Here is a 27,587-nt window from a genome sequence, read left to right as displayed (position 1 = left end):
GCGAGGAACTCAGAATTATAGCTCTGTGAGGGGAATAGGGTCTTCTAACAATACTCAACACCTTTAACCAGTGCTTTTTTCTGGAGGGACACAGGGATACGCATACCCCTCAACATTTTGTGAGTCTTTGTACTTTTGTCCATTTACTGTATTTTTTTTTCCAATTTGAAGTACAGTGGTACCTCAGGTTACATACGCTTCAGGTTACAGACTCCGCTAACCCAGAAATAGTGCTTCAGGTTAAGAACTTTGCTTCAGGATGAGAACAGAAATTGTGCTCCGGCAGCGCAGCAACAGCAGGAGGCCCCATTAGCTAAAGTGGTGCTTCAGGTTAAGAACAGTTTCAGGTTAAGAACAGACCTCCAGAACGAATTAAGTACTTAACCTGAGGTACCACTGTACAGTCATACCTCTTGTTACGTTCGGTTCAGGTTACGTGCTTTCAGGATACGTCCTGCGGCGACCCGGAAGTAATGGAACAGGTTGCTTCTGGGTTTCACCGCTCGCACATGTGCAGATGCTCCAAATGGCGTCATGCGCAGAAGTGGTGAATCGCGACCTGCGCAGATGCGGGTTGCGTTCTACTCATATTGCGAATGGGGCTCCGGAACCAGAGGTACCACTGTATAAAATTGTGATTTTCTTGAGTTAAAATGACAGTACTCCTAAACATTTTTTTTTAAAGCATTGCCTTTAACAAACCACAGCTTCCAGGATTTTGGGGGTGAAAGCCATGACTGTTTAGAGTGGTAACATATCACTTAAAATGTATGCAGTGAATGTGGAAGAAGAAGATGATAACTACCCTACTATTCCTTTCTGTTTCTTCCCCTTTGCCAATGTTGAACAGATGTGCACTGATAAAATGCACACAGCCTCAAAGACCATATTTGTAACTATGATTATATCAAGATTCATTTGGGTGATTATGTGACCAATGGGCAGGAACACATGTGAGCATCTAGAAAACAAGTCAATCTTTATCTATCTTTCGCTCTTCTCTTTCACATATTGTGAGGCTATTTTCTCAAGGCGTGTTTTCAAATAACCCAGGAGAAAACGCCATAAATAACCCAGAATCTAAATAGGAGGGGAGGCTTGGTAGGGTTTGAGAAACAAAAACTTGGCTTCCATTCCTTTGTTTTAGCCCACTTTTCCTTGAAGTAACTCAGGATAGTAAGCATGATCCCCACCCTCCCGGCACAAAATGATCCCGTGTGGTAAATTAGGTTCAGAGATAATCTGAAGGTTTATATCAGGGCAGTTGTATGAACAAACACATCATTGTAGCTTTTCCTGTAGTGTTTTATAAATGTGGCTTTTGTAGCCTCCAGTTCTGGAATTTGTTGTAGACATTCTTCCAGTTTAAAGCAAAACTCAGACGTGGGATGGAGGGCAGAACAAATCATTGGAACAGTAGAGAAAGGAACAAAAAAGATTCACTTGCCCCATGACCAGTGTCATCATCCACAGCCAGCTTAGCCCAGAGGTCAAGGATGATGGGAGTTGTAGTCCACCCACAGAATACTGCACTAGAGCTCATTGACACTTCAGAGGTATAATGCGATGGAGCAGCCTTGCAGATGTTTTGGACTTCGGCTCCCATCAGCCTCAGCCAGCATAGTCAATAGTCAGGTGAAGAGGTGCAGATTCTACCTCAGTGATTTTGTTTACATGCCACGGATGTTTTAACACGTGGAATGTTTATTGCGTTTTCCAGATTTGCTTTCTAACCGGGTTTTTTGTTGTTGATGTTCTTAGGGGATGATTTTATTTATTTTTTTGCTAATTGTGTGGCTTCAAATGCAGATCTTTTATCATATTTTTGTGTCTGATTTCCATTTGTAATGTTCTGTTTTGATAATCCTGTCATGTTTTAAGAGATTCTCCTGCCCCAAATAAAGAGCAGTATACAAACAAACAAACAAAGTGTGAAATATCATTCATTGGTTGCTTCTGACATCTCATAAAGACATGCTTTCTCTCCAGAATTTTCTTGACCTATAAGACTGCACCCTGTTATTACCTAACTCCTGTTTTTATTATACTGTTTTATTGTGTTTAGGTTTCATTTATTTATATATACTTAGAGATATTGTGGGGGGGGGGGAGGGTTTAGAAATGTTTTTGCAAAAAATAATAAAGAAAAAGAACGCTGAAATTCTCAGCAAGCTGAAGAAATCAGTATCTTCTCTGTTGTACAATGGTTTCCCTATGTATTTCAGGTAGGCAGCTCATGAAAAATGCACCGAATGTAATACACTGTGGAAGGCCTCACTATGGCATGCATCACCTCGATGATATTATCGAAGGCCTCGGCCTTTCGAGCTCTCTGGCCTCTTCGCCTGTCTTCTTCCAGAAGTTTCAGCAAATGGCAGCTGGCCCTGGCTGCTCACAACTTTTCAGGCTACGAATCCATACAAGCACAATATAACCCAGAGGTGCCAGAATACTTCAACTTTGCAAAAGATGTGGTAGATAACTGGGCTGAGGCGGAAAAGGTAACATTTTCTGTCACTTTTCATGTCAAGTCTTTCAAATGTGGCGCATCAACACAGCAGTCTGGTTCGCACATAACACTAAGCCATGGTTTACATACCTTAGCAGTTTGGCCATGGTTTGTTAAAGACAAATTAACCATTCCTTGTTAGCCATGGTTTGTTGTTGGTTCATAAACTTTGTTTACTGTGGCTTGGTGTTACACAGAAACCTAGCCAGTGTGTGGTGGGTGTTTTAATTTCCATCCTATATTTCAATAGATCCTTTGCTCCAGTGTTGTTTGACTTCAACTGCCAGCATGCCCAATGTTCAGGGATGATGGGAATTGTAGTCCAACATCATATGGAGGGCCACAAGCTAGCCACTTACATTTTAGTACCCAAAAACTGCACCATACGCCCTCAAAGAGGTATCAGCAGGCCTGAGGGATACAAAGTTTGTAGAAGTACAAAATATTTTGGGGGGGGGACTCCTAAGGGGGGACAAAACAGACCACTGAGGACTGAGCATTCTCTGTGGGTTCAGAATGCAGATTGAGCGGACCTAGAAAACCAGTGGGGAGGGCAATGGAACGGAGTATACTGGAAAAGGGTATAGCTGGCTGGTGCCTTTTAACAGGAGCATTACAATATTCTGGTGCTGGTCCCACTAGTAGAGACATCTACAAAGACAAAGCAAAGCAGGAAATGTCAAATTAACAAATTAATGACTTTAACTAGGGACAGGGCAGAAATTCAGCTCAGTTCACATTCAAATACATCCTAAACTGCACTTTTCAAAACAACATATGGGACAAAACACTTTGAAATTCAAACTTTTGTGAGTTTTTCAGTGCCATTCTCTAGCCCAAGGAATGTTTAGAAAAATCAAAATACTAGGGTAAAGTGTGAATATGAATGCTTATATTAGTGGGCACAACAAACAAAAATGTATTGTATTAGGGAAGATTGCTTTATAAAATTGTACATATTGGGCAAAATTGCATCCAAAAACGTGGATAGTGAGAGAAATTTTGCTGAGGAATTTTCACGATAACTGATTTTTTTTTAAAAGTAAAAACTAAATTGCAAACTGATGTGTAAATAACTAAATCTAAAACTGAAACATGAGAAATAGAGAAACGAAAATTGACAGGCCTCTAGCTGTAACCAGTACTTCATACTTGGCCATAAGAAGCGTTCTGCCAACTGAGTGTGGTTGCTTACAGCCAGCTGACTCTGTCATTCCAACAGGAAGGAAATCGACCAACAAGCCCAGCTCTCTGGTGGGTCAATGACCAAGGAGACCAAGTGAAGTGGAGCTTTGTGGAGCTGTCCCACGTTTCCAAAAAAGCGGCTAGAGTGCTCTCTGAGCAGTGTGGCCTGCAGAGGGGAGACAGAGTCATTGTGATCCTGCCACGGATTCCTGAATGGTGGCTCTTGAATGTGGCTTGCATGCGAACAGGTTAGCAGCATGCGGAGAAGTGCTGGTTGGTGGAGGAAGCAGGATGCGCCCTCCCCATGTGGGATCAGGATCAATCCCTTCCCATTTTTCTAGTTCAGGGGCTGACCTCTGCCTAAACACTTGAGCCATCCTTTCATGGATAATGTTCTTTATTTATACAGATGTTTTCCCCACCCTCTGCTTCTCTTCTACCCCCCGCCTACACTATACATTTAAAGCAGTATCAGACCACTTTAATCGGTCATGGCTTCCCCCCAAAGAATACTGGGAACTGTCATTTGTCAAGGGGGCTGAGAATTGCTAGCAGGCCCCTACTGTTAGAATTCCTGCTCCATGATTGTAGTCGTGGGATTTTTGTCTATCACATGACATGGTATGTTTTGACTCCACAGGAGACAGGATGTTTGTGTTACTGTGTTCCGTGAACTGGGACTATTGTCCTTTGTTCATTCTCTTTGCTGTCTGATGCTAGAGAGAGGGGGAGCCATGTTGCAGTGCTCCGTGTGTGTTTATATGTAAATAAAGTAGATTAGCCAAAATGCTGAGTTGCTGAGGTCTGTCACGCAAGATGCGCAAACTCTGCGGATCCCTAAGTGTGCCGATGTCTGTTAACATTGGTTGCTGTGATGGTCAGGCTGAAGAAAGCTTTTGAAGCTTCCGAATGATTGACCAGGAGGGAGGGAACATGCCAGTCTTAAGCTGGAAACATGTGACATCATTTTTAATCTTCGTCATTTGGTCCCTCATTAGGAACCGTTCTTATTCCTGGGACAACACAGCTGACGGCAAAAGACATTCTCCACCGAGTCCAGACTTCAAAGGCCAGATGTATCATTACTGATGAGGTTCTGGCCCCAGCAGTAGATACCATAGCTTCCAAATGCCCATCTCTAGAATTCAAGCTCATTGTGTCAAGGAACCACAGGGAGGACTGGCTAAACTTCAGCGACTTATTGAAGTAAGTATACAGACTTGTCTCTATACATAATCTCTCTGCAGGACAAATTTGGCAAGCATCGTGTGCTTGAAGGCTGTGGTTCTTTTGATCACATGGATTTCATTTTATTCTATGTCTTAGACTTGCACCTGCCGAACACGACTGTGCAGTCACAAAGAGCTGTGACCCAATGGCTATCTATTTCACCAGCGGGACAACAGGGACTCCCAAAATGACTGAACATTCTCACGCAAGTCATGGCATTGGCCTTGGTGTAAATGGAAGGTATGAAAGGGTTTGTGTGTGCGTACTTTTTGCAGTTTCTTGCCAACTGATCCACACTTGGTTTCATGAGAGCACCCAGATAAGGAATTATTCTGGTCATTTGCTGATCGCTGAAGAATTGATGCTTTTGAATTATGGTGCTGGAGGAGACTCTTGAGAGTCCCATGGACTACAAGAAGATCAAACCTATCCATTCTTAAGGAAATCAGCCCTGAGTGCTAACTGGAAGGACAGATCCTGAAGCTGAGGCTCCAATACTTTGGCCACCTCATGAGAAGAGAAGACTCCCTGGAAAAGACCCTGATGTTGGGAAAGATGGAGGGCACAAGGAGAAGGGGACGACAGAGGACGAGATGGTTGGACAGTGTTCTCGAAGCTACCAGCATGAGTTTGACCAAACTGCGGGAGGCAGTGGAAGACAGGAGTGCCTGGCGTGCTCTGGTCCAGGGGGTCACGAAGAGTCGGACATGACTAAACGACTAAACAACAACAAAACTTTCTGCAGTTTCTTGCCAACTGATCCACACTCGGTTTCATGAGAGCACCCAGATAAGGAATTATTCTGGTCATTTTTGCAGGAGGATACAAGCACATACCTTTTGTAAACCGCTTTGAGGTGTTTGTAAAAAATAATATAAAGGAGTATATGTTATGATAGGCATAGGCATAGGCAAACTCGGCTCTCCAGATATTTTGGGACTACAACTCCCATCATCCCTGACCACTGGTCCTGTTAGCTAGGAATGATGGGAGTTGTAGTCCCGAAACATCTGGAGGGCCAAGTTTGCCTATGCCTGTGTTATGACATACATACATACATACATACATACATACTTACATACATACATACATACATACTGGCCTTCAGGTTTGTGCCTTCAAAATGGACTCGAGAGTTCTGATGGCCTACCACAACAAAACCACTTTAAACCTGGACTTTGGTAAGTGACAGGAAACACACTGAAAGTGTGGCATAAATGAATGATTAATGGGAAGACACGGAAACACCCCACAAGCAAATCAGCATGAATGCTTACGGTCATGTAACCACCCCGTAATCAAATCAGAACAAATGCTCCATGAAGACCACATCTAGTCTAACGACTTTGTGAAAGTAAAGCAGGATGAATGCCAAATGAACAAGTTGTCTTAAGATAGTTCAAGAACAGATCTTCACAATGCTGTGGCTTGCAGTTACAGGCTGTGTAGGTATGACAGCAATCTGCCTCCTTTGCTGGGGTCAACTAACTGATCCCACTAGTGGAAGCCCACATAATGATTTCAGCTAGCACAATGGGGCTTCTCCCTTCTCCCCTGCCCCTGTGCACAGGGTTTTTTGTGGGGGGAGGAGAACCCCACAACAGCACGGTGGAAGAGAGAGGAGAAGGCAAACAACCAGAAATGCTTACGCTGATGGAACATTTCTAGCAGTGTGATGTTGAATTCCTAACATTTTGCACTTCTTCTTCCTGTTACATAGGTATTGGCTGGATTTGACCCCCTCGGACATCATTTGGAATACGTCTGACACAGGCTGGGCAAAATCGGCTTGGAGCAGTGTTTTCGCACCCTGGATCCAAGGGGCATGTGTGTTCGTTCACAGCATGCCACGCTTCGAGCCAACCCCTGTACTTGAAGTAAGGGACAAGTATTATACTAGTTACTCAAGGACTGGACTTTCCTTTCAACATTGTTAGGATTCATACAACTGAACTGGTTGTGTGGGATGTTGGCTGAGTAGACGCATAGAATTTATCTCACAGTGAAGCCGCCCTGTGATGGCTGCAGCATTCACCTGTCTCTCAGCCCAGCTCACTTCTGCAAGTTCATCTTCTTAATCTACTTTCAACAGTGTTGACCCACAGCTACCTAAATTCAGACCTCAGGGCAGACCACAGTGTGCCCAAATGATCCCTTTATTATTTTCTTATAAGTCACTTGTTATCTAAAAGGTTTCCAAGAGCTTTGAAAGCATTAATATACTTCTAGCTGCTGAGATTAAGTGACTTACGAATTTCTTGTCCCGTGCATGTGTGTTGTTGTCCTGGAATATATTTAATGGAGCTAGTTCTGGAGTTGCTTCTATTACCTGTTTGGTTATTTTGGAGATTTCATGCAACACTGTTATCCAAAAGGATTGAACTCTGGGGCATCCCCACCACATGTGGAGGTATGAGCCTATGGAGCTGCAGCCTCGCCAACATTTAGATGAGGTTCCTGGCATCCATATTTCATTTCATTTCATTTCATACTCAGCAGCTTTTTACTCATGAGAGGCTGGTAAGAGTAGAAAGGGGTCCCCCATTCATCCTCAACCTGCCCGTCTTACGAGTAAAAAGGCGGGCAAATAAAGCTTTCACAGGCTAATAACTGTTTTTGGAGGCTAAATTACAAGGATGAAGAGAGGAGGGCTTCCCCTCTCCAACCCCCAGAGAGCTAATTTATAGCAACTGCCTTGGGGGAAAGAACATCTCCTGTTCCATTTTTTGTTTTTGAACATGTGGTTCTTGATGCATCTGTTGTGTTTATAAATGTTAAGCTGCTTTGAGGACTAGTTGAAAAGCAGGCTACATATCCAATAAGTACTTAAATCAATGAGCTGGAGAACGGATTAGCAAATATGTCTGTATGCCACATCTTTTTAAAAAATTGTCTGCCGATAGCTGCAAAAAGCTATATATTACGATCTATACACAGCATTAAACTAGATTTTGATCCATTGTTTTTTATAATCATCTAGGCTTTGTCCAGGTTTCCCATAACAACATTCTGTTCTGCTCCAACTGCTTATCGGATGCTAATCCATCACAGTTTAAGCAGGTAAAGAAGTACTATACAACTTTTAGAAGACATCTGAAGGCAGCCCTGTATCGGGACGTTTTTAATGTTTGATGTTTTATTATGTTTTTATAGGTGCTGTTGTTATTTACTACTTGTTGGCACCACTTATCATTGCATTTGCTCAGGCAAAATCCCAGCCTAAGCAGGAAAACATTTATTGCCCTCCCTGGTGAGGAGAAGCCAGTGAGAGCCAGTGTGGTGTAGTGGTTAGAGCAGCCTTTCTCAACCTAGCATCCCTAGATGTTGTTGGACTACAACTCCCATCATCCCTGACCACTGTTCCTGCTAGCTAGGGATGATGGGAGTTGTAATCCAACAACATCTGGGGACCCAGGGCTGAGAAAGGCTGGGTTAGTGTGTCGGAGTAGGACCGGGGAGACCAAATCTTCACTCAGCCATGGAGCTCACCGGGCCAGTCACTGCTTCTCAGGCTAGCCTACCTCACAGGGTTGTTTGGGGAGTGGTTAAATGAGGAGGAGAACCATGTAAGCCCCTTTTGAGCTCCTTGGGGAAGATGGTGGGATACAAAAGCAATCGATCAATGGCAAGTCTAGGATGAATGACTGGCAGGAATCTATAGCTGCCCAGGCTGCTGTTAACAAGCAGCTCTACACAGATATGCAGACTTCCAGTTCTAGCTCTGGAAGTAGGAGTAAAGATAAAGTAGGAGATCTTATACTATGGGGTGGAAAATTGGAAGAGGAAACCTTATTGCTTCTAAATCTCCATGGACCAAATCTGGCAGGTGGGCAGAGGTGAACTCATCACACAACCTAGAAAGCTTCCCCCTATAAACCATTTATATTTTCATAGCTTAGCTGTGTAAATAAATGTTTCCTGAATCTCCAACCATTCAGCTTTATTAGAAGAAACGCTTCTGTCTATCCATGTTCTCCAAACCATGGTTAATTGTATAACCTCTTGATTATTAACCCTTTTGAAATCTAAACGTTTCTGTCTCTTCCCTTCCCCCATTTATCCAAAGTTATAAATTCCACAGCCTGAAGCATTGCGTGAGCGCAGGGGAACCCATGAACCCAGAAATCATGGAGCAATGGAAAACAAAAACAGGACTGGATATCTACGAAGGCTACGGGCAGACAGAGACGGTAACGCTGGGCAGTTTTTAAAGTGCAGGGTGTTCTTTCTGCTTTCAGAAGGTTCATGAAGCTGCAATGGGTGTCCATATTCTGCTACAGAAAAAGCAAAAAGAAGTTACTTACATGCCACCCCCGAGTGGTGCAAAATTTCAGGGGGTTTCAGGCACTTCACCCTGGGTTTGTGTTTCCTTTTGGGAATCTATTTGTTTGTTTATATATTAAATTTATATACCACTCTTCATCATAAGATCTCAGGGCAGTTCACAGAATGAGGCACAGCGGAGACTGCAGTGTCTTTATCATAAATGGTTTATTTACACATATATACAACCTGAGCCTACGATGGAGGGGTTCACAGCATTAATACTCCAAGAGGGTCTTGCTTCTCCCAAAGCTGCAGTTCGGGATTCAGACAGACATCAGCCATGACTCTGATGCTCTCTCCCTCTCTCCTAACTTTACCAGGCTGTAACATCTATTTTCCAGGTCACATTCCAGCCAACTGCAAACCCTGGTTTTTGTTCTTCTAATTAACTCTGAGCAGAAGGAGGGGCCCCATCCACTTGCTGTCTGGCTCATTGCCTTCCTAATGGCCCATCGCCCCAGGCGATTTCCTGGTTAGGAAAGTAATCTGGCTTATATTTGAACACTTGCCTTGATTAAATTCTAACACCTACCAGACCCAGGAATTTAGGGTGTCTAGAACCCATAAACTCACAACAGTATAAAATACAAAGGCTTAATGTACCTGTTAACAGGGCTGCAACATTTAAACATTGATTTAATTAGTGTAACCAACCAATGAATTGTCTTGACAGCATGCAACCGGATTAGTTACATGAACCTAAGATGCTGCCTTATGCAGAGTCAGAGCACTGAGGCTAGCTCAGTACTGTCTGCACTGACTGGCAGCAGCCCTCCAGGATTTCAGGCAAGGGTCTCTCCCAGCCCCAACTGAGGATATCAGGAACTGAACCTGAGAACTACTTGCTAAGTAGACACCGTACCGTGACGCCATGCGACTTCTCCAGTGCTTTTAGAATGCCACTTTTTCTACCTTCTCACTGACATGTCACCTAGCATTTCTGTGCCCAAAGGAGCCACCTCCTAGGGGCCAAGGCCCCTTCAGCCCCCCAATAAAATATTTGAGGGGGCCACCCCCCACAAAGTTGATGGACATTGCCATTCAAATGGCATGCGTGTGCCGCTTCTAGTGATCAGTTATGCAGGGAAGGGCCTACCTAGGCCTCCCCAATATTTTATTCAAGTTGGTATCCTTCTCTGTGCCTCTGCCCCCCACCCACCGAAATCTCATCAGCCACGCTTTGCTTTTCACTACTTGAAACAGGTGCTGGTTTGTGGAACTTTCAAAGGGATGAAAATTAAGCCGGGCTCTATGGGGAAGCCTTCCCCGGCCTATGACACTCAGGTACAGTATGCAGTGCTGGTTTTAGGAGTTTTTATCTGGGGGGGCGGGGGGAAGAACCTAAGGGCTAGAGGTCACAAAGTTGGCTACCCTTAGCTTAAGCAGCTGGTCTTTAACTGGTGGGGTTGGGATTCATGCGCAAGGCACAAGGCAGCCTAAAGTGGACCATACTGGGGTGCCTCGCTTCAAGTTACCATTGGTCCATCTGGTTTAGTATTGTCTACATTGGCAGCAGCTCTCCAGGGTTTCAGACATCATCTTTCACCAACCCCAACTCCAAGATGCCAGGGATTGAACTTGAGACCTTCTGGATGTGAAGCAGGTGCTATACCAGTGAGATATTGCCCTTCACTGTTCCACCTGATTCCCACTCCACCCCCGAGTCCAACTTTGTAATGGATCCTATGACTTTTGACTATTTTCTCTTTGCTTTTAGATAATAGATGAAAACTGCAATATGTTGCCTCCTGGGAAAGAAGGAGATATTGCTATCCGAATAAAACCGACACGGCCATTTTGTCTTTTCACTCGATACACGGTAGGGATGCAATCTGCGCGGCTAAGAAAGAACTAGAAGCTGTTATTTACTCAGAATTGGATCTAGTTTTCAGAATGCCAGGAATTAGAGTGACATCTTGCCCTTCCAGCTACAGACGTAAAGCTGGACAAGATGATCCAGTGGCAGAAACTCGGAAGCTATTGCGGGGGCTGAAGTAGCTTGGTAGCCATTTGAGGGGCTCAGAATGAGAGTTGGAGAGCAAGGAAGACCAGGCGTCTTGTCTTGTAGGACCATTGACCGAGCAGAAAGGAACACAGCACTGAAAGTTTGAGCGAAGGCATGCCCAGGAAAACCTTACTGGGCGAGGCAAAGGTTAAATGGTGCTCCCCCACCCCACAAATTCCATGTACAGACACTGGCCAGCCAGAATTATAGGGCTGTACGTTGCACTCAGGGCTGACCAACTGAAATAAATGATCCTAAGTTAGTCAGTTCTATTACTTTCAACGTGCTTACTCTGAGTAGGACTAGCATTAGATACACACCTTCCCATTGTAAGCATGAAACAGCTTGGGGTGGAATGGAGCAGTAATTACCACTCCTAATTTTGTGTTATGTGTTGCCCCATGGTACTTTCTTCAATATCTACCCTGCTGGTCCAGAAAGGTTGGTTACCCCTGTGTTTAACTCTGGATTTAGTGCAATGTGCAAGCACAACATGCCTTCTCTTCTGGTGTTCTTAAAATGTTCACCTTTAACCCAAGGGCTGAATACTTACCTGCTCCCACAAATGGTATAATTCAGTAGCTTTATATATGGCACTTGTGTTATCTCAATATTATTAACTCAAGTCTTATGGCATGATAGGGTAGAAGGGTGTGGCAAATAGCATTGATACAGCAGGAGGAAATGAATAAAAATAATACAGCCGTACCTTGGAAGTCGAGCGGAATCCGTTCTGGAAGTCCGTTCGGCTTCCAGAACGTTTGGAAACCAAAGTGTGGCATCTGATTGGCTGCAGGAAGCTCCTGCAGTCAATTGGAAGCCATGGAATGTCCGTTGGACGTTCAGCTTCCAAAAATAGTTTGCAAACTGGAACACTCACTTCCAGGTTTGTGGCGTTCAGGAGCCAAAACATGAGAACTAAGCTGCTCGAAAATCAAGGTACGATTGTAGTGGTGATATAGATATAATAGAATCATAGAGTTGGAAGGACCCCGAGGAACCATCAAGTCCAACCCCCTGCAATGCAGGAATCTCAGCTAAAGCATCCATGGCAGATGGCCCCTCAACCTTTGCTTAAGAACTCCCAAGGAAGGAGAGTCCACAACCTCCTGATGGAGATATCCCATATTTTTTGCTCTATAAGACACACCAGACCTAGTTTTTGGAGGAGGAAAACAAGAAAAAAAATATTCTGAATCTCAGAAGTCAGAACAGCAAGAGGGATCGCTGCGCAGTGAAAGCAGCAATCCCTCTTGCTATTCTGGCTTCTGTGATAGCTGCGCAGCCTGCGTTCGCTCCATAAGACGCACACACATTTCCCCTTACTTTTTAGGAGGGAAAAAGTGAGTCTTATAGAGCAAAAAATACGGTAGTATACATAAACATACACACATATACACTTATATATACACACACTCAGCTTTGCCTAAATTTGCAAGCAGGAGCATGCTTGTGCTTTTTATAAGTACCTATTCACCTCTCCCAGGATGATCCAGAAAGAACGAATTCAACTGTACGCGGGGACTTCTACATCACCGGGGACAGAGGAATGCAAGATGAAGATGGCTACTTCTGGTTCGTAGGAAGAGCCGACGATGTCATCAATTCTGCTGGGTAACGCACCTCCTATGTGATGCTAAGCATTTTCTGCAGACCAAGTATCAGAAGGTCCCTTTCAAAGCCTTCTCTTTTGTTTCCAAGATACCGCATTGGACCATTTGAAGTGGAAAGTGCATTGATAGAACACCCGGCGGTCGTAGAATCCGCTGTTGTTAGCAGCCCAGATTCCATCAGAGGGGAGGTAAAAAGAGTCGAGTTGTATTACAGTATGGAATGTTTTTAAACAGAGGAAACAGTTTGCTGGCTGTTTTGAATGGGTGAAGGTCAGAATGCATGAAGCACCTTCAATAACAACAACAACAAGTTTATTACTTATATTATATACTTATAATAATAAGTATATAATTGAATATAATTGAAATGTGATTTTTTTATGGTTCGCATTTGTTGTAAGCAAAAAGACGTCTCTGAAAAGAGAAAATCCTGCTGGTGTTTACGTGTTCTTTTTTGAATTTGAAAGCCTATGAACTCCACAAGGAATTCATGTTCCAGAACACAACGGTCCATGTTGATTTGAACACCTTATGCTGGGATGTACAAACAGCAATCCCCAGAGCCACTTAAATTGGCACGCTTAGCTTTAAGCTGGCACAGTAAAATGGCTTAAGAGACTTCAGCTGCCTGTTAATAAAAGGTGGTGCAGCCACAGGACACAAAACACACACACAGAGTTTACCATTCTTTGGGTTGGTCGTGGACCGTTGGAAATGATCCATTGTTATAATCTGCCCAGAGAATATTTTGCTAAGTCTTCATGATCTTTTAACAAACATATTCATGTGTTAAGGTTGTGAAAGCCTTTGTGGTTTTGGCACCCGACTACGTTTCCCGCGACCCAGAAGCACTGATTAAGGAGCTACAGGATCACGTCAAAAAAGTCACTGCCCCTTACAAGTATCCTAGAAAGGTAAGCCATAATCTAGCTTCCTTTAGATCCCTGCTCTGGCTTCCAAACTCTGCCCAGTTCCTGCACAGGCTTGATGTCCTTGCCTTCAAACATGGCTATGTCCCTACACCTCCCAGCTTTTACATCCTTCCTTTGGGCTCATTCAGCTCTACCACCCTGAACCTCGTGGATGTGTCCTTTTCTCTAACATGAGCCCACCCTTGGTTTCTCCTTATGCCTGCAACTTCTACCCAGAATGCTTCTGTAAGTCTACCTCCCCTTTCCTTCAAATCAATCCTCAAAACTCATCTTGTCCACAGAACGAACCCTTCATCAAATACCTTTCTATATCTAAACTGAAGTGCCTGAAACTGAAAAACACATCCATCTCTTATTTACTCCTGTCTTCATTGCCCCCCCTCTCCTCTAGTATTTCCCTTGTGCCTTAGCAGACTGTGAGTCCCTTGGGGCAAGGCTCTGTCAAACCTTTGTTTTTTTATTGTTTTTTTTATAAGATATTTATTAAGATTTTCAGAATATTACAAGACAAAAAAAGAAAAAAGAAAAATACAAAATAAAAACAGTTAAAAACAATTCCTTCCTTCCGTTACTTAGCCTTCATTTGCTTATTTCCAGGACCTCCTCACACCTCCCTTTTTTGTATTCCAATTCAGTTATTAGTTCAACAAATCCCTCCCCTCTTTATGTATCCTAATCGTTAATCATAAAGTATTTGTAATTTTAAATTTTTACCTATTAATAAACCATTTTTTTTCATATTCCCTTATAACATTTCGGCTAAAGACCACTTAGTTTCTATCCGACATCATTCTGACATTCATTAATTTTGCAATATTTCTGTAAATAGTCTTTAAACTTTTTCCAATCTTCTTCCATCGACTCTTCTCCCTGGTCTCGGATTCTGCCAGTCATTTCCGCCAATTCCATATAGTCCATCACCTTCATCTGCCATTCTTCCAAGGTGGGTAGATCTTGTGTCTTCCAATACTTTGCAATGAGAATTCTTGCTGCTGTAGTAGCATACATAAAAAAAGTTCTGTCCTTCTTTGGCACCAATTGGCCGACTATGCCCAGGAGAAAGGCCTCTGGTTTCTTCAAGAAGGTATATTTAAATACCTTTTTCAATTCGTTATATATCATCTCCCAGAAAGCCTTGATCCTTGGGCACGTCCACCAAAGGTGAAAGAATGTACCTTCATTTTCTTTACATTTCCAACATATATCATTTTCATAATATTCTCTCTTAAGGCATTACATGCCGTAAATTTCATACCTGTGGTCCACAACTGTTCCCAGTCAGCAAACATAATATTATGTCCAAGATCTTGTGCCCATTTAATCATAGCAGATTTCACCATTTCATCCTGAGTATTCCATTTCAACAGCAAGTTATACATTTTTGACAAAATCTTAGTTTTGGGTTCTAACAGTTCTGTTTCCAATTTTGATTTTTCCACCTGGAAACCAATTTTCTTATCCAAATTGTATGCCTCCATTATCTGATAATAATGAAGCCAGTCTCGCACTTTGTCTTTTAATTTCTCAAAACTCTGCAATTTCAGTTTGTCTCCTTCCTGTTCCAAAATTTCCCAATATTTCGGCCATTTGGCCTCCATATTGAGCCTTTTCTGAGCCTTTGTTTCCATCGGTGACAACCACCTTGGGGTTTTGTTTTCAAGTAAGTCCTTATATCTTATCCAGACATTTAACAATGCTTTCCTGACAATATGATTTTTAAATGCTTTATGTGCTTTAACCTTGTCATACCACAAATATGCATGCCACCCAAAAACATTGTTAAAACCTTCTAAGTCCAAAATGTCTGTGTTCTCAAGAAGCAGCCATTCTTTCAACCAGCAGAATGCTGCTGATTCATAATAAAGTTTAAGGTCTGGCAGGGCAAATCCACCTCTATCCTTTGCATCGGTTAATATTTTAAATTTTATTCTGGGCTTCTTGCCCTGCCAGACAAATCTAGAAATGTCTCTCTGCCACTTCTTGAAACAGTCCATCTTGTCCAAGATTTGCAATGATTGAAACAGAAATAACATTCTTGGCAATACATTCATCTTTATAACAGCAATTCGTCCTAACAAGGAAAGCTTCAGGTTTGACCATATCTCTAAATCCTTTTTCACTTCTGACCAACATTTCTCATAATTGTCTTTAAATAGGTTTAAATTCTTAGCAGTCATGTTAACCCCCAAGTATTTTACTTTCTTAACCAATGTTAAACCTGTCTCCTTCTGAAACCTCTCTTTCTCAATCGGTGTTAAATTTTTCTCAAGCACCTTAGTTTTTAACTTGTTCAACTTAAATCCTGCCACATGACCAAATTCATGAATCAATTCTAATACTCTTTTAGTACTAGATTCTGGCTCCTGTAACGTCAATACTAAATCATCTGCAAAAGCTTTCAATTTGTACTGTTTAGCTCCGACCTGTATACCTTTAATCAGACGGTCCCTTCTGATCATAGGCTCTGTCAAACCTTTGGAAAAATGCCATAGTCAATCTCTGAAGCTGTGTACACAGCATACATTTAAAGCATGCAGCTTCCTTCAGTGAATCCTAGGAACCACAGTTCACCCCTTAACAAAGCTACAGTACCCTTAACAAACTACAGTTCCCTGGACTCAGGGGCAGAGGTAGTTTGCTTTAAATATTTGGTGTGTGTGCAGCCTGAGAGATGAATGAGAAGATACCTTGCAGGGAACTATCCTGCACACCTGAACCCAACAGCATTGCCCTCACATCAGCTGGTGAACTGCTTTAATGTTTGTGTGGTTTTTAATTGTGTTATAATGTCCTGTTTTAATTGTATCATAATTATTGTAAGACACTTTGGCATTTTTCAAGGAAACTGTGGTATACAAATATTTTTTAATAAATAAACATGAAGGATGGTTGTTGGGTGCTTCAGAAACTCTTTGCAGCCACTGCCCAGCAGCTAAGCCCCTACCTTACCTGCCCCACATCTGGCATCTGGTGTAGGGCGGTGTCAAGGCAGGAGTTGGGGCAAGTCAGCAATAACTCACAAAGTTAACTCTTCATTCAAAGAAGCAAACAGCACAGGCCTCGTGATCATGGCAACCCTTCCCAGCAGGTCTTGCCCCAATGAAGCAGTTGCAAGAACTGAAGGTCTCCACCTTCCCACTGCTCTCTAAGACTCCTCCCCAGCAACCTGAGGCTGCTTCACCTTACCACCCTTTGCTGTGCCCGCTTCATGCCTCTTCGTGTTCTGGGAGACCAAGGGGAGGGGAGCTGGTCAGAGCTGAAAGGGGAGACTCCCTGGCTTCTTCGGCGGCCTGCCTCATTGCTGCCTCTTGGTCCCTCTCCTTTCCTGCCTCTGCTTCTGCCTCTGAGTCTGCACTGCTCTCTGCCACAGCCTCTTCCTTCTCACTAAACCCTGTTGCCTCTTCAGCTTCCAACACCACCTCCTCCGTTTGCTCCCTCTGACCCCTCATCCTTGTCCTACCACCAATCCCCTGGCTCTGAGCCGTCCTCTCTTGGGGGTTCCCCAGCTGGTGCCTCTCACCATTCCTCAGCATCCAGCCAGTCCACAACAGGTGGTGTAGCTCACAGGCTGGAAGATCCTCCATCCCTGAAATAGGGGTAAGTAGAGCCCTACTGTTTGCTTTCCACAAACAGACTCCATATAAAAAAACCCTTTGTATGTTTTGCCCCCTCTTTGGCTCACTGTAATTCCTTCTCTTGTCCAACAGGTGGAGTTTGTGCCACATCTGCCAAAGACAATCAGTGGGAAAATCAGAAGAAACGAATTGCGCAAGGCAGAGTGGGGGAAAGCTTAGATTTAGCTGTTTACTTCCACAGCGCCTGTTCTGAGTTTTATATTGGTTCCTTATGTTGCAAGATCATGCCATGCCAGCCTCTGTATTTAAATCCCAATGCTGCAGCTGTCACACACACACTGCAAAAAAAAAACCAACCCCAACCCTCGCATACCCACTCCCTAGGACTTTGAGGTATATTACAAGCAGTGCAGGATCAGGCATTTGGGGAATATCAGTGGTTGAGCATCTCCCTCCACCCATTTATATAAAATCCAAAAAGCATCTTGCAAGGTTGAGCAAAGCAAAGCGTAACTCTCATTCCAGATGCTGAATCGCATGCAGAAAAGAACACAGTGTACTCTGGAGAAAATGCCAACACAAAGTTGATTCCAAAGCTCAGAAGCTTAAAAAATCACCACGAATCTGCAGGGAGCTACAAGAACAAGCTAGACATGTAATCAAGCATGTTAGCCAGTTCCCTTCCCCGCTCCCCTGTAGAGATAGAATGGAAGGGTCTTGATCTGTTCAGATCTCCTGTTGACCCAACAGCTTCCAACACACAGGATGATGGAAGTATCCACACCCAGGCCACCGAAAAAATCAGGGGAGTAAAAGTTGTTGCAATGGGGCCATAGTTGTCTCAAAGCAAGTGAACTGTCTGGGATTATAAATAAGGACCTTCACAGCACTGTTGACACATGCTCATTTCAACATTCCACATAGTTACTGGCAGCAAGCTTCTTTGGGCACCCCTGCTAGAAAGCCCTTCTAGAGACACAACCTGGCCGCAACCTAAATAAGTCCAGTCTCTATTGTGCATCAGGGTGATATAAACTACAAGGGATCCAGTGGTCACCATGCAAGAGTAGCGTCCCCACCAAAGCTCCCACCAACGATGTACTATGCTGAATGATGCCGGCATCATTGAAGCAGGAGAAAAGGCTTTTAATTCAGCTGGACACAATATTAAATTCTTTTAAATCCCATTTAGTTCAATGGGAGAATTCAATGCACACTGAACGTCAGTGGGGCCTGAAGCGTGTGATAGTGACTGATCATACCAGGAATATTTTTCGTTTCTGCAACAACCGGAGGCCCACATCTGTGCTTAAATATCCTCTCCCCCATCCGTGTGTAAGCAAGCTCCTAGGATTATAGTTAAGAACTGAGCAGACTTTTAAGTATTAATATTTCTGCATATGTAACTTCCCTACAGTGCTTAAAGAGCTATCAAAATCAAAAAGCTATCAACAGGCAAAATCCAAACTGTTAAAACAAAAAATTGTTTTTATTTCATATTTTATTTCACTTAATTCAGATCATAAAAAATGGTTAGCTAAAAAATTCCAGCCCGGACCAATATGGGTTATCTCCTGGGACACTGAAAGCACTATAGGCACAGTATTTCATGATATTGGCAACCATTTTCAAATCATTGCCAGTTTTCTCATGCATTCAAGAAGAAAGTCACGGAACTCTCCTGCCATGCTATGCAACAACTTCATTCCATTTAATGTGCTGAGCTTGCTTAATTTGTTGTAGAACTTCTACCTCTTTACTTTCTGATTGATGTGGGTTTATGTTAGCTTCTGTCTTTGATATAAACTTCTGACTTTTTCCATAGGCTGCGTACCAGCCTCAAGTATGGTGGTAATGCCCCAAAGTAAACAAAACATGTCTTGACAGAAATAGAGCATCAAGATAAGAAAAGTGCTTCAGTTTTACTGTGGAATTTAAGCTGCTATACTGGAAGGAAGTCAACCTCCAGAATTCCAGGCCACACTTTTATTGTACTTCACTAATAAAAAATCAATATGTATATAAAACTTAAAACCATGATACCTTCTTTATGCACTATTTCTTTTAAAAAGCAAGTGTTCAAAAGCCTATGCTACCGATTCTCATGGAGCATGCATGTGTTTGCAGTTATCTAGTAACGGAGACATAATCTGTGATAAGCCTAGAATATAGAAACAGCAGGATAACTTTAAAAGGCAAGACCAACTACTGATCCTCATTTGGTTTATCCTCAGCAATACTGTCAAAATCCTTTCAGGGATGCCCATCCTTTTACTTTTCACTTTAGAAGCTTATAGACAGCCCATTTGCAGCACGATTTGGAAGAATATTCTAAGATGGGGAAACAAAGCTAATAGCCTCTTACATTTGTGATGGTGTAAGACATTTTTCTCCATGAAGGAGGACGTCAGGGATGTAGTCCTTGGCTAGGTTCGCATAGAGGGTCGGAGAACGAGGGTCTTCTTTTCAGAATTTCCTGATGAACTGAAACTGCGTCCAGGACATGGCAGCCCCAGAGCACTGGAGGTAGGGAGTGTGAGCTTCTCCTTTTGAAGAGTATGCTCCCATATGAAATAACCGCAGCCCTTTCTATTCCCCGCCTGCTTTCCAACTGGGCAGCTATAGAATGCTTTGCCATGATTCGGACCACCATTCGAAACATTTAGCCTTCTGGCCCTTCGACCGCATCTGCACAAAGGAGGGGTCACTCTCCCAGTCTCTGCAGCCTTTAAAGGCTGGTTTAAGTTCACTGAGGAGTTTAAGATGCCGGAAGGGACGCGGTAGGAACCGAGCCTCCTGACTAACTGGGAGGTACTAGGCGTTGCGCCTTTGTCTTCATAAACTATAAAGGGTGGTTTCTTTGCTGGAGGAACTGATTTTGGACTGGAAGGCTTCCTTTTGTGTGCTTCAGATGACAATCTGAAAGGGGTTCCATTTGACACATCAATGGAAGCAGCACTTGCTTTTGCAGTGGGAAGCTTAAACGCAGAAGTATCTGAGAACTTATTTGGGGCTATGCTAATGTTATAAATCGTAGTGCTGGGGCTTTTGTACACAACAGACTTGGGGAGTTCCAGATTCAGAGTAGCATCCGCAACACTTTTAGATCCCAAGTTCATCGTGTGCGACTCATTCAGATCCATCTTCTCTTCAACGGTTAATGAACTCTTATGGTTCAGGTCATCCTCCTGCTGCAAACATCCCAAACTTTCATCATCTTGCGATGCTGGTATTAAAGCTACATCCTCCCAGTTGGCCAGCGCTGATAAACAATCTGGAGTGGTACTTATGTCTATATCTGAAATACTGACGGAGGAAAGAGTGGTTGAGACTAAAACCAGTCCTGGATTATGCACTGAAGAATTAGAAATTGGGTGCCTGTTATTTAGCCCACTCTGGATGCCCAAAGAGTTATGCGAAGGCTGAAAAGAGCCAAGAGGGGAATTGAGCCTTTCAATCAAGCAGCTTTGGACACTACTATATCCATCAGTCTTTGGGGCATTTCTCGACAGAACATGGGCGTTTCTATGCAGATGAACAGGACTGAACTCTTGCTGTTGGTTTTCCTTGTTGTTTTTAATTCCTGTGGTAACTCCAGCATTTTTGCTCTCATCCAGACATGACATTCCTGCACCATCATTGCTTCCCAAAGGACTTCCTTCAGTAGGTTTCGGAGACAAAAATCTGGCAATGGAATTCTTCACAGGAGGTGCCTAAAGAATCCATAAACAAATAAGATATTGTGGGAACCGCAGGAAAGAGATGTCAACAGCCAAGTGAGAAAATGTGCCTCGGAATCCTCCAGGAAGAAGATCAAGTTCAAAGTCGTTTCAGCAAACTCTTACTGTCTTCTTGGCACATATGTCAAGAAGAAAAGCCACTGACCTTATCCAAAGATTTAGTGATTTTCATCACACACCCATCACAGATCATCTTCCATGCAAGGCGGGCAGTATTCCGGGAATCATCCAGCCCTTGGGAAAAAGAGATATGGTGCTGTTGTTGACCAAGTCAGGCACGTTAACTATTCTGTACTCACACAACCCTTTCTCACTGCTTAACAAAAGAACCTGTAGGGATACAGCTATGCACAAAGCACCCTTGTATAAGAAGACCCTAGTATAAGTATAAAATTTGGTGATCTACACATGGCAGGTAGTAAGTCCAGGGACAATCAAGTTCCACTCTCTGCTTGGTCCTGAAGTGCACTAAGTGACTGAGTCACTCTGCCTCCCAGTCCGGTCCAGCCCACCCCACAGGGTTGCTGCAAGGATAAAAACAGAAGGAGGTAGGGAACAGTAGGTACTGTCCTGAACTTGTGTGTGTGTGTGTGTGTGTGTTTAATACTATTTTATTAATTTTTACAGTAACAAAAATCACATAAAAATAACTAAACTATGTCTACAATCCATAACAACTTCCAAACATGGGATTTCTAAAATCCCTTGACTTCCCTCCACTCCCCTTCTTGGTTCTTTTGTTTTACATTTGTTCGTGCACATCCATAATATCTTAAATTCACAATAATTTCTAGTTTTATACATTATTCATCATATTACAAGTGTTTTTCAAAATTCTGCTAATGTATGATATTGTACAAAATGCTTTGGAAATATGCAATAAATATTTTTCACTTTTCCAAATTATTGCCCTGAACTTTTTTCAAATAATTTAATAAATTGTCCTGAACTTTTTGAAAGAAGGGTGAAACAAAAGTGGAATAAAACTCATTTAAAAGGATAAGAAAAACCAGCATTCTTGGTTTTAGAGCATGTCATTATTGAACAGTTTGGGTTATATTCCATGGAGTTTGTCTCAGTTTCGGCAGAGCTTGGAACATGCCTAAGAACTTGCTACTGATAACTAGAAATATTTCCATACATACACACATACACACTTAAAAATTCACTCACCAGAATGCTCCCGTCCTGCAAATATGATCCCCACATCCTGCAAAGCACCGTTTAGCCCACGTGGCTTCCGACAGTAAAAGAGCTAAGAGGAAATAAAGGTAAAGACATTAGCTGCTGTGCTCTGCTCAGCTCAAATCATGGCAGGTGCTCATAGGCACAGCACAAAATTTAGTTCTTCATATACGCCTTTCTTTAGCACTGGTGTGGGAAGCCTGTGGCCCTCTAAACATTGCTGAACTACACCTCCCATAATCCCTGACGATTGGCCATGCTTGCTGGGGCTGATGGAAGTTAGAAGTTCCACAACATTTAGAGGGCCAAAGGTTCCCCATACCTGCTTTAGCAAGTCAAAGAACTGAAAACACTCCCATCAGTGCTCTGATTACTGAATATTCATGAGCAATCATAAAATGAATCTGTATTAAGTGATATCTATCATTTTTAAAATAATAAATATACTACATTTATAAATGCAATAAGCATATAGACACTTACAACTTTAAGATAAGCTACTGCAGAGAGATGACCCAGAGTCACCTATGGAACTGAGTTTGGGGATTTTCTTAACAAACTAGTTTGGGTCAGGGGATGGTTTATTGTTGTACATTGTTTTAAATGTTTGTTTTCCTTCTGGGATTGTACCCCCAAGTGTGTTTTATAAGCTGGTCTCCGACCGTACTAAATTATCTATCTATCTATCTATCTATCTATCTATCTATTATACTACATAGATCATATCCTTCCTCCAAAAAAATAAATAAATCACTGTCCCATCTTACTCACAGGGCTGTCTACCACCAAAGGCCCTATGACAAGGAATAGGAGACCAAAGGAGATAGGCAATGATGACCTCAGGTGACCTCAGACTGTTCCCCCCTCCCTGCGCACAGTGACTGCACTATGGAAGGCAGCCTGGTGACTTGTTATGCTTTTCAGGCATCTGGTTGGCTGCTGGGAATGGAATGCTAGACAACATGGGCCACTGTTCCGATCACAGATCCTCCTGTGTTCTTATTGCAATCTTATTAAATTATTTTATCCCCCCCCCCATGTATTTCTTTACTTTACTTCCTTAAAGGTGGGATATGGATAATATAATAAATAAATAATACAGACAGGACCAGAGATGGGTCATATACCTAGGAGGGCTATGTAAACATGTGATCTTTATGTCACCAGCGAAGGAAAACACTTAATAAAAGAAAAGAAGAGAGATGGAAAGGAGTAAAACAGATGGGAGGTTTGAACTAACATGACAGTATTATAAGCAATGTAGAAATGCAGCAAAAGTTTATTTCATCCGGCCAATGATCTAGCTTGCGGAGATGCAGACAGGCTGCCAGTTACACCATGACCACGGCAATCCAAACAATAAGCAGCTCTCAGCTAGCAAAATTGGCCATTTCCGCATTCCTTTCATGAATATTACACATGCACAGTCTGATCTCACCTTGTAAGTTGCCCGGAGATCAATCCAGGAGTTTAAAACATCTGGTTTTCTCAGCTGCTTTCTTTTACACTCGTATTGCAAACACACACCCAGGTCCCAGTCTGTAGAACAAACAAACTGTCATAAACCTTTCATGTTTTATGCTTTGTTATTGTTTCTAGCTTTCTTCCATGTGGAATAGTAACTGTGTCTTATCAGACAGCCATTCCTCGCCGGGCTAGAAACATGAGGAATTAAAGTAGGAAAAGATACCTAGGGACTAAGTCCGCTCTATGGTGTGATCGCGAAATGCACACATAACTGCTGAGGAGTACGCAATCCACAACTGTGCATTGCACCTCCCAACTCAGAGTTTTGTGTGTATTTTATCCAAGAAAAACCTCATTTTTCTTTTGCTTTCTTAAACCAGTTTCTAGCACATGTTGCAAATACAGCCTTGAAAGATTTTTAAAAAGGAAGTGGAAAAGCAAAGTCAAGAGGGTCAAATCACTTCAAACCACTTTCAGTGTAAGAAATCAGATTTTTAAAAAGGTACTATGAATTACCTGACCATGTAACAAAAGCACATAATTTCCCTTCCGAAGAATGACCTGAACTGAAAACAATGTTTTTTTCCTTCTGCATTTTTTGAATCCATTTAGAAAACTGAGACAGGCATATATGAAGAGGGACGCCTTCATCAACTTGGTTCTTAATAGAAGAGAACAAGATACATTTAGTATTTTTGACAGTATCCAAGTGTTGCTTTACACTCAGCCTTAACACAATTCATTGTCAGGCATAGTGAAACAGGGTCAACAACACCTCAATGGTTTCAAAACCAACTAGAAACTATGAGCTTAGCTTGCAAATTGACTGCAACATGAAACAATAAAATTGTACCTGCTTTATGCCAGTTAGCTCAGTGCAAAATTCAGAGAGAATGGGATGTTCCTGAGGCTGCACGTACATGTGGAATTCAGATTCAATCTCTCCATTCAAGGTGTTTAATAGAACTGCTGGAAATTCAACTAAAGAAAGTACATTTTCATTCCAAATCAGGTTTATTTTAAAGAAATAGCATTCTTAAAAATGCAGTTTTACAGATGGAGTTGAAGAGTGCTGGGTCAAAGGTTTAAGGCCCCCCGCCCCCCAGTCATAAAATACATTGGGTCAGTTATATTTCCTTACCCTAACCTACCTCACAGGATTGTTGTGAGTATAAAAGGGAGAGGGGATTATATAAATCTTTCTAAGCTCCTTTGAGAGAGGAAGAGAAAAATGCAATTAATTGCAACCGTGCCCCAGGTTTAAACAAGCTAAACATTTCAGCATGTTTTAATACCACTGAAAAATCAATTCATATTTTTTAAGACAAGCTCATCTATTTGCTCCTAGGAATGCTTATAAGCCAAGATGTTTTGATCAATTGATCAATCAATCAATCCCTAAGCTACTGCATTTTGGCTAGTTTAAGAAGGGTGAGTTTTCTTAACAGAATGACAACCACCGAAATCACAGATTGGACTTTGACAAACTTAACTAGATTGATCTGTCCTGGAGCGAGAGGTGAGTGGGGTTTTGTTTTTGTATCTTCTTATCTTTTTTGTAATTTTTATATATTGGAATTCAATAAAAATATGTTTATTTTTTTAAAAAAACACACACACACAGCATGGTAGTGTTTGGTACCATTTAAATTCCACTTGTTGGACAAAAATACATCGTCCTTTTCTCATTTGGACCTTCCTAGTGGAATCCCACAAGGTTCCATCTTGTTCCCTCTCCTTTTCAAAGTGTGTATTAAATCCTTGGATGAGGAATCGTCAATACACTGAAGACATCTTCTCCTAAGCTCCATGCTCTTGGTTCTTTAGTAACCCCAATCCAATAAACTCTAATTTATAAGCAAAGAGTTTAACCAATCACAAGCTGCCTTGTTCTCTCAAGAAAGTGCTGTGCATTCAACTGGGGTGCATGGGTCACATTTCCCAGTACTATAGGGTTTGGGGAAGCCAGAGCATAGGTCATGCTGAATCCTTCATGTTCAAAGAAGTCTCACTCATAAAGCTTTGAATTGTGGCCAATAGCAGCAATGGCCAGAGACTTCTTTGCATGAGCTGCTACATCTAAGGCAGTGGTTTTCAACCAATGTTGTATAGCACCTTGGGGTGCCTTGAACGATGGTCAGGGGGGCCGTGGGCAACACTGGCCTCTGTCCCTCTTTCCTTCCCTCCCTCTTCTGATGCCCTCTTAACGTCTCTGACTCCCAAAATGCTTGCACACCTGTTTGTTGCAGCACAGCCCTGGCTACAGGCTCCCCAGGTAAATGGTACCTCTGGAGCTGGCCAGGGGGTACTTCCCATGCCCCTATGGGGCAGTGTGAGGAGACACCTCTCTTTGGGGTGGGGGGGGCAGCTCAGAGACCAGGGGTGGCAGCAGCAGCTATCTGAAGGACTCCCAAGGCGAGGAGAGGGGAGAGGAGGCTGAGGGAACATTCCACAAGGGAGGGTGTTTGAAAAAGGTGAAAGGCTGCCAGCTCTGCAGGCAAGGGGTGACATAACTGGGCTCCTGAGCCCTACAACAGTGCCACAGAAAGGATGTAGTTGGTCAAGGGAGCCATAGACTCAAAAAGGTTGAAAACTTCTGATAGTAAGAGGTGTGCCCCAAATACCAGGGGCTGTGGGAATGACCCACCTCCAGTCATTCATGTAACTTAAGTATCAAAATATGAATACTTTACATGTAGAGTTTGGGATAGGTAGGTTGGGAATTATACACAAATAAACTGCATGAGCAATGTTTTGATAGCTCCATTATTAATTTACCGATCACACAGAAGCAGTTCTCAAACAACATTACTAAATCTCCACTTACTGATTTCTTGAGTGTAACATTTTCTGCCTTCTTTCCAGCACGTAGACTCAAAATCAATAATTATTAAGTAGTCAAACAATTGCCCTACAAAATCAAGCGAGGATTGCGTTATTTGCGAGAGTATAGACAGTAATTTTTGCTTTGCAATTCAGACACAGTACTCACTTAGTTTGGGTTTGCCATGATTCTGGCCACCGGGCGATGTTTTAGAAATTCTTCTAATAATGCCAAGCTGCCTACAAAAATAAAAATTCAAACACATACTGAAAGAATTAATCTCTCAATAGCAGAACAATATTTTGGGGGGTAACCAAGTAATCGAGATTCAGGCCTGAGGCTCCCGAATCCCTTGAGAAAAAGTGTGGAGAACAGTTGGGACAACTGGTAATGAAATGCAAGCGGCCCAACCTGCAACCTATTTACACAAAGCTCAAAAAAATGTGATAAAGAGGGAGAGAACAGGGGGGAAATGGGGGCTTGTTGCAGACATCTGGCAGCATCTTTTCTTCTCACCAGCTCCCTCCACCCCCTTATTTTAAACATCCAAACTTTCCCAAGGGAAAAGAAACCCACAAGGCTTGTTAACCAGGGTGGTGCAGTGGTTAGAGCACCAGACTAGGGCCTGAGAGAGCAGGGTTCGAGTCCTCACTCAGCCACGGAGCTCCCTGGGTGACCTTGGGCCAGTTACTGCCTCTGAACCTAACCAACCTCACAGGGTTGTTGGGTGGATTAAATGAATAAAGGGGGGGGGCACGTGCGCTACCTAGAGCTCCTTGGATAAAAAGGCAGTGTATAAATGAAATCAATCAATCAATCAATCAATCAATCCGAGAGCCCACTAGGGAAATGGAGGAAAAGAAAGATGCAGCGCCTGTTGTAGGCCTCACCTGGCCAACTTCTTCGTCGCCATGGCTACGGCCTCCCACCCCCATCCCCCAACGCTCCACGCTCCCCACTCCTCTCCGTTTCCGGCCTCCGTTTTGAACAGCCCGC

General features: G+C 42.8%; 2 protein-coding genes across 6 annotated transcripts in view; one reads left to right on the top strand and one right to left on the bottom strand.

Moving 5' to 3' along the window:
* LOC308462970 (acyl-coenzyme A synthetase ACSM3, mitochondrial-like) overlaps nucleotides 1–19,409 on the top strand; it is a gene marked incomplete at its 3' end in the record, with an annotated part of 20,934 nt that extends 1,525 nt beyond the window's left edge. For 2 of the 5 annotated variants that reach the window (XM_080981069.1, XM_080981070.1), the window contains exons 2-13: nucleotides 2,226–2,501; nucleotides 3,732–3,942; nucleotides 4,693–4,900; nucleotides 5,021–5,164; nucleotides 6,645–6,801; nucleotides 7,905–7,984; nucleotides 8,991–9,114; nucleotides 10,454–10,534; nucleotides 10,968–11,069; nucleotides 12,742–12,869; nucleotides 12,957–13,056; nucleotides 13,663–13,974. In XM_080981069.1, the coding sequence (XP_080837195.1) occupies nucleotides 2,280–2,501; nucleotides 3,732–3,942; nucleotides 4,693–4,900; nucleotides 5,021–5,164; nucleotides 6,645–6,801; nucleotides 7,905–7,984; nucleotides 8,991–9,114; nucleotides 10,454–10,534; nucleotides 10,968–11,069; nucleotides 12,742–12,869; nucleotides 12,957–13,056; nucleotides 13,663–13,974 (1,869 nt within the window). In that variant the 5' untranslated portion in view covers nucleotides 2,226–2,279. Of the gene's footprint in view, nucleotides 1–100; nucleotides 120–2,225; nucleotides 2,502–3,731; nucleotides 3,943–4,692; nucleotides 4,901–5,020; nucleotides 5,165–6,644; nucleotides 6,802–7,904; nucleotides 7,985–8,990; nucleotides 9,115–10,453; nucleotides 10,535–10,967; nucleotides 11,070–12,741; nucleotides 12,870–12,956; nucleotides 13,057–13,662; nucleotides 13,975–17,507 lie in introns of those variants that run through there. The other 3 variants (XM_080981073.1, XM_080981072.1, XM_080981071.1) reach the window with 3 other exon arrangements.
* On the bottom strand, nucleotides 18,846–27,587 carry ERI2 (ERI1 exoribonuclease family member 2). Its single transcript, XM_080981055.1, has 9 exons — nucleotides 27,482–27,587; nucleotides 26,760–26,830; nucleotides 26,595–26,678; nucleotides 24,621–24,748; nucleotides 24,284–24,428; nucleotides 23,739–23,839; nucleotides 22,289–22,370; nucleotides 21,261–21,349; nucleotides 18,846–21,088 (listed from the first exon to the last, which is right to left on the bottom strand). Exons 1-9 carry the CDS (start codon nucleotides 27,502–27,504, stop codon nucleotides 19,802–19,804), a joined length of 2,010 nt encoding a protein of 669 aa, XP_080837181.1. The 5' UTR covers nucleotides 27,505–27,587; the 3' UTR covers nucleotides 18,846–19,801.

This window comes from Podarcis pityusensis, assembly GCF_964106645.2.
Source record: "Podarcis pityusensis genome assembly, chromosome: 14".
Taxonomy (NCBI): domain Eukaryota; kingdom Metazoa; phylum Chordata; class Lepidosauria; order Squamata; family Lacertidae; genus Podarcis; species Podarcis pityusensis.
This window is presented reverse-complemented; position numbering and strand designations above follow the sequence as displayed.

Bases quoted from the DNA above. Each gene is read 5' to 3' on its own strand.
- ERI2 (XM_080981055.1), bottom strand. From the start codon at position 27,504: ATGGCGACGAAGAAGTTGGCCAG. The intron at 26,679-26,759 runs GTGAGTACTGTG...TTGATTTTGTAG, and splicing joins TCATGGCAAACCCAAACTAA to GGCAATTGTTTGACTACTTA. The intron at 21,350-22,288 runs GTGAGTGAATTT...CTTTTTCCCAAG, and splicing joins TGCAGGACGGGAGCATTCTG to GGCTGGATGATTCCCGGAAT.